General features: G+C 46.7%; 2 protein-coding genes across 2 annotated transcripts in view; one reads left to right on the top strand and one right to left on the bottom strand.

Moving 5' to 3' along the window:
• The window catches only part of POLR1C (polymerase (RNA) I polypeptide C, 30kDa), a 5,124-nt gene extending 2,235 nt beyond the window's left edge, over positions 1-2,889 (top strand). The window contains exons 3-9 of the mRNA XM_011960364.1: positions 702-809; positions 1,065-1,197; positions 1,428-1,547; positions 1,637-1,789; positions 1,991-2,140; positions 2,298-2,414; positions 2,553-2,889. Coding sequence (XP_011815754.1) covers positions 702-809; positions 1,065-1,197; positions 1,428-1,547; positions 1,637-1,789; positions 1,991-2,140; positions 2,298-2,414; positions 2,553-2,671 — 900 coding nt within the window. The 3' untranslated portion in view covers positions 2,672-2,889. The remainder of the gene's footprint in view (positions 1-701; positions 810-1,064; positions 1,198-1,427; positions 1,548-1,636; positions 1,790-1,990; positions 2,141-2,297; positions 2,415-2,552) is intronic.
• Positions 2,890-3,712: 823 nt separating this feature from the next.
• XPO5 (exportin 5) overlaps positions 3,713-6,388 on the bottom strand; it is a 53,724-nt gene continuing 51,048 nt past the window's right edge. The window contains exon 32 of the mRNA XM_011960365.1: positions 3,713-5,383. Within this exon, the coding sequence (XP_011815755.1) occupies positions 5,246-5,383 (138 nt within the window). The 3' untranslated portion in view covers positions 3,713-5,245. The remainder of the gene's footprint in view (positions 5,384-6,388) is intronic.

The raw sequence follows: 6,388 nt of genomic DNA, 5'->3' as shown, positions 1-6,388 counted from the left end.
TCTCGGCCTCCCAAAGTGCTGGGATTACAGGCTTGAGCCACCACTCCCGGCCGGGGATTTTTTTTTTTCCTCCTTTTCATGACACTCTTATCTCCCAGGCTGGAGTGCAGTGGTGCAATCTTGGATCACTGCAACCTCCACCTCCCGGGTTCAAGCAGTTCTCCTGCCTCAGCCTCCCGAGTAGCTGGGACTACAGCCACACGCCACCATGCCCAGCTAATTTTTTGTATTTTTAGTAGAGACAGGGTTTCACCATGCTGGCCAGGCTGGTCTCAAACTCCTGACTTTGTGATCCACCCCTCGGCCTCCTATAGTGCTGAGATTACAGGTGTGAGTCACCGTGCTGGGCCAGGAGGAGGTTTTTTAATCAGTGTCAAGCATAACAGAAGTCTAGTAAGAGGACTGGGTAGTGTCAACAGGACTAAGCACTATGGTAGTTTCTGTTCTTCAGTGGAATAGCTTCTGTGGATGACTTGGTTGGAAGCCATATTGCGTAGGGTTTTAATGAATGGACGACAAAAATGGAGACTTTTTATGAAACTAAAGCACTGGGCGAGAAAGAATATTTAATAAGGGACATCTGGGCAAAGGGAGGTTTTTGGACGAGAGGATAATACTTGAGGGAATTATCTAAGGGGGAGGTATGAAGAGAGATTACACAGAGAGCAGGTTTCACTTGAATGTTTTTCCTGTCCCTCTAGAATTTCCGTGTGGATGTAGTACACATGGATGAAAACTCACTGGAGTTTGACATGGTGGGAATTGACGCAGCCATTGCCAATGCTTTTCGACGAATTCTGTTAGCTGAGGTATTGGCAGGCATGGTGACAAGGCTGGAGTTGCTTTGGGAACTGCACTGACACCCTCACTTGGAGAATTGTCTCAAGCTGTCCTTCCCTCATTTCTCCTGGAATTTTGCTGAGCATTTTACCTTCTCATTCTTTGTAAATTTCTCATTAAACATTCTAGGGAGATAGCTCCTTACCTCTGGAGGGTGGGGTTGTGGGGATAGGTAGGGAGTCTGTTGGGTTTTTGCGGATAAGTGGTTATTTTCCCTTGGGCAGGTGCCAACTATGGCTGTGGAGAAGGTCCTGGTGTACAATAATACATCCATTGTTCAGGATGAGATCCTTGCTCACCGTCTGGGGCTCATTCCCATTCATGCTGATCCCCGTCTTTTTGAGTATCGGAACCAAGGTAAGAAAATGAAATTTTGGGAGAAGTGGACTGTCTGGGTTCAAATCCTGGTTGACTGTGATGTTGGGTAACTTACTTATCTTTGTACATCAGTGTTTTTCATCTGTGAGAACACTTGCCTTGGCTTCCCAAGTTTGCCATAATTAAATGAGACATATATGTAAAGCATTCAGCATAGTGCTGGCACTCAGATGTTTACTAGTTCTTAAGAGCTGCCTCCATTTGTGCAGGAGATGAAGAAGGCACAGAGATAGATACTTTACAGTTTCGTCTCCAAGTCAGATGCACTCGGAACCCCCATGCTGCTAAAGATTCCTCTGACCCCAATGAACTGTATGTGAACCACAAAGGTAAGTAGTGGTAGGGTGAGGAAGAGGCCCCACCTGTGAGTGGCTGCTAGTTTTAGGAACTGAGATCTTTTGACATGTTTTTCCTCCAGTGTATACCAGGCATATGACATGGATCCCCCTGGGGAACCAGGCTGATCTTTTCCCAGAGGGCACTATCCGACCAGTGCACGATGACATCCTCATCGCTCAGCTGCGGCCTGGCCAAGAAATTGACCTGCTCATGCACTGTGTCAAGGGCATTGGTGAGAACCCTGTGTTCCTTCCTGGGAAGAGGGGTAGTTTGAAACGTTGCAGTGGGGCAAGCTGACTAGGGAACTCAGCTGAGATATTCCCGGCAGGTAGAAAGCCAAGAGCGTTGTGCTTTTGCTGTTAGCAGCTTAGGAAGAGTATTCTTCCTAATCCTAGAAGGGTTTTGTATAGGCACTTTCCCTCTTCCTCTCCAGGCAAAGATCATGCCAAGTTTTCACCAGTGGCAACAGCCAGTTATAGGCTCCTGCCAGACATCACCTTGCTTGAGCCCGTGGAAGGGGATGCAGCTGAGGAGTTGAGCAGGTGCTTCTCACCTGGTGTTATTGAGGTGCAGGAAGTCCAAGGTATAGTATTTGGGGTGCTGTTCAGGTTAGGACCTAAATTATATTTTCTTTGAAGGTGACAGAAATAAAAACCCTGGGATCCTAAAAGTATAACATGGTTTGCTACCAAGTGGCAAATTAGAAAAAAAAATAAAAAAACATGGTTTGTTCTCATTAGGTAAAAAGGTGGCCAGAGTTGCCAACCCCCGGCTGGATACCTTCAGCAGAGAAATCTTCCGGCATGAGAAGCTAAAGAAGGTTGTGAGGCTTGCCCGGGTTCGAGATCATTATATCTGTGAGTATGAAGTGGTGAGATGAGTGGGCGGTACTCTTTGGTGCTGCAGCTTCCTTCCAGTCTAGATGTGAAGTTTGAGTAACAGGGGTTTTCTACAGGCAAGCCCTACCTAGGCTAAAGTGTCTCTTTGATCCCCAGTCGCTGTTGAGTCAACAGGGGTGTTGCCACCAGATGTGCTGGTGAGTGAAGCCATCAAAGTACTGATGGGGAAGTGCCGGCGCTTCTTGGATGAACTAGATGCGGTTCAGATGGACTGAGCTTGGATGTTCCTGAGGCAAGCTGAAGCTTTGGGTTCTGACTGACCCACCCTACAGGATTGCTGTACGGAGAGCCCAGTGTGACTAGGGATCCTGAGTTTTCTAGGACAATTCCAGCTTTATTTTTAGTCAATACATTTTGTTAAATGTGCCATAAAATGAGACTTTTAGGCCTTTATAAGGCCTTAGATGTAAATAAAACTCATGTCCAAACAAAACTTTTTGAGACTACTTTTGAGTTTGTTTTTTGAGACAGAGTCTTACTCTGCTGCCCAGGCTGGAGTGCAGTGGTGCAATCTCTGCTCACTGCAACCTCCTCCTGGGTTCAAGCAATTCTCTTGCCTCAGCCTCCCGAGTAGCTGGGACTACAGGTGTGTACCACCGTGACGCCTGGCTATGTCTAATTTTTTGTATTTTTAGTAGAGATAGGGTTTCACCATGTTGGTCAGACTGGTCTCAAACTCCTGACCTCAAGTGATCTGTCTGCCTTGGGGCCCCCCAAAGTGTTGGGATTATAGGTGTGAGCCACTGCGAAAAACAGGGCCTCACTTCAGAACTGGTTTGACCTTTAGCAATTAAGAACATCGGATGTACACTCCAGCCTGGGTAACACTGAGACCCTGTCTCAAAAACAACAACAAACACCTCCTGAGAATTGGCAAATTAAGGTGGTTTCTGGGAGCACAGCCAAACCCCTAGAAAAACATTCAAGTTAGAGTGAATGCGCCATTTCACCTGTCTCCCAGATTACCAGGGAAGTTCATGTCGCTATTGACAGCTCCAACAAACAGTAGCAATTGGGCCAGGCCCAGCAGCCACATACGTAAGACACTGTGAGAATGGTGTGGGCTGCCTAGTGTGGGTGTGTCAGGATAGAAATCCTTTTCTAACTGGCACACCATTTCAGAAAGCTTGAAAGACCAGGTTCATCAGTCACAGTTCTTCCTGTTCAGTCCCCTTTTGCAGGGTGCTCATGAAGTTAACTCTGGAGTATGTCACTGGTTTTAAGACTGGGTTGAAAAAGGCAGATGGGTCCCTTTCTGTATGAAACTGAGATTTTTACTGACATGCAGATGTGCTTTAGAGTTAATGTTTCTACAAAAAGTTTCTATAAACAATAGAAAACTTCTAGCATGAAGTCACAGGATGTTAAAAATATTACAACACAATAAATACAACTACACCCTCCACAGCCCCAACCAGACAGGAATAGGCAACTATCAGGTTTGGAGGGAAACATTCTTGAGATCGCCTTCACAATCCACAGGAACCCAGAGCACCACACAGGAAGAGGGAGCAACATGAGACTCCAACTTCTGCTTCCCCAAGTTTGCCTCTTCCCAATCTGACCCTGCCTGTGGCCCGCACCAGCTAAAAACTATAGCTTTAGTCCACTTCGGCTCTCATGGAAACCCTCTTGTCAGTGGACTGGTGGACAACAGGTCTGTTTTTGTGCAGAGCACATGGACACACTGGTTTCTGTATGGATTAAGTCTGCCTTATGGCCAGTAATAACGTCAGGGCCAGGTCCCATATCCGAGTCCTCTCTGTTTATAGGGCCTTTCAGTGACCTCTAGAATGGACTCACAGTACAGGTTGTGATGCAAAGGCATGTATTCTTTTCTTTTGGAGATGGCCTTTGAGAAAAGTAACCAGGGACCTGAAAGACCATGAGATTGCGGAAGGCACCTGGACTTAGTCCTAGAAGACCAGTGGCTTTGCTAGCTGCTTATCACAGATGTAGCCTAGTTGGTCTATTTTATCCTTGGATGACAATGGTGTCATGTGACACTATCTAGGGTACTGTGGCTCTTGTGCCTGAGTGGACCCTGAGGCTGGGGAAGCCAGAGTGAGGGGTCATTCATGGAAGGGCAAGATGTGTGAGCTCTAAAGGGGATGTTAGCACTAAAGACTGCCCAGCCCTGGTCCTTGGAGGTACTATACCTGATACTGTGCCAAGTTTAGCAGTAGCCTATACCATGTGTTCCATCAGGTGACCAGATTCTTGCCCAAAGCAAAGTTGAGAGAACTGGCCAAGTTCTTTTCAGCACTTAGCACCTAACCCAGACATGCCCCTTAGGGAGTGGGGCAAGTTTCCTGCCAGCCCAGCAGCAAAAGGGCTCAGTGGGAGTTGGAGTGGTCCAAGAGAAACTCTGGCACAAGAAGTTGAGGGCTGTGCTCTTGCTGCGAGCCTTGCTAGTCGCAGTGTTGGGCACAGCATCCCTAGTTACCATTCTGTACAGGTATGTGGCTGCACAGGGGTGGGAGGGGTTGTGGGAGAAGGGCCTGCACTGCCCTAGCTTTTCTTGGAAAAGCCAAATCTCCAAGTAGAATGGGAACTATCTGGGACATCTAGACAGAATGGTTTAAGCCCTAACTCCCTTTCTTGATACTTTAGTATAATTACTTCTGGTCCTGCACAGGGCCTGTTCTCTCCAGCTCCAGACCTGGATCTCTCTCCAGGCTGACAATAGTGGAAAGTGAGGTGGCAGTGCAAGAAGGGCCTAGAGATTAGCTACAAAGGGAAAGAAGAGATGACAAGAAAGGCCGAGGAAGGATGCCCAAAAAATTGATTCAGGGTTCAAAGATGGTGGCCAGGCCACCCCCATCATTGTCCAGCACCTCTGTCTCCAGCATTGGCTTTGTTTTTTTGAAAAGTGAGGGAAGATTCTTAATGTGAACTTCTTTTCGGAACTGCTCTCCCAAGGGTTTCTGTGGAAAACAAATGAGAAAGAATTAATGCTGGGCCCTAAGTAGTAGTTAAAGATTCTCTTGGCCTGGTGCAGTGGCTCATGCCTGTAATCCCAACACTTTTGGGAGACCAAGGTGGGTGGATCACCTGAGGTCAGGAGTTCAAGACCAGCCTGACCAACATGGAGAGACCGCATCTCTACTAAAAATACAAAAAATTAGCCAGGTGTGGTGGCGCATGCCTGTAATCCCAGCTACTTGGGAGGCTGAGGCAGGAGAATCGTTTGAACCTAGGAGGTGGAGGCTATGGCGAGCTGAGATTGCACCACTGCATTCCAGCCTGGGCAACAAGAAGGAAACCCTGTCTCAAAAAAAAAAAAAAAAAAAAAAAATTATGGCTTCTGTGACGTGTGCTCCGGGAATGTCCAAGTAGTTCTGGCATGAGTGGTAGGCAAGATTGAAGTGTGTCACACTGTGGATGATAGGGAGCTTGAATAGTTCTTAAGCAGACATGATCAGATTTGCAATCTTGATGGCTGGGAGGGAATGAGTTTGAGGAGGATCATATGGAGCAGGCAGATCTGTTGTAAGGGAAGCTGAGGTTGAAGATATGAACTAAGACTGATGGTAGAAATAGAGCAAAGGAATAATATAAGGTAAATTTATGATTGCTTGGATAAAGGCTGTGGGGGTAGCATAAAATGACTTTCTGGCTTGGGAACTGCTTTTTGCTTTGTGGTATCATTTACTGAGAGGAGAAATGGGTCTGGGGAACAGGGATGATGATGCATTGTTTTCTGCATGTGGAGAAATCTAGCAGGCTAGAAGACTGCATGCTTGAAATGAGATCAGAAGTGAGATAAAATTTTGGGAGTTGTCAGAACAGATAGTTGCTAAAACTGTTAGTACAGTTAGGGTGACCTGGGAGAGAGAAGAACCTGGCAAATTTAGAGATGGGTGGAAGTTCATCATCAGAGACGGAAGAAGAGTAGAGCTTGGAAACCAGGGGAATTATTCAAAAAAGGG

The sequence above is a fragment of the Colobus angolensis genome, unplaced genomic scaffold (genome assembly GCF_000951035.1).
Source record: "Colobus angolensis palliatus isolate OR3802 unplaced genomic scaffold, Cang.pa_1.0 Scaffold51, whole genome shotgun sequence".
NCBI classification, from domain to species: Eukaryota; Metazoa; Chordata; class Mammalia; order Primates; family Cercopithecidae; genus Colobus; species Colobus angolensis.
This window is presented reverse-complemented; position numbering and strand designations above follow the sequence as displayed.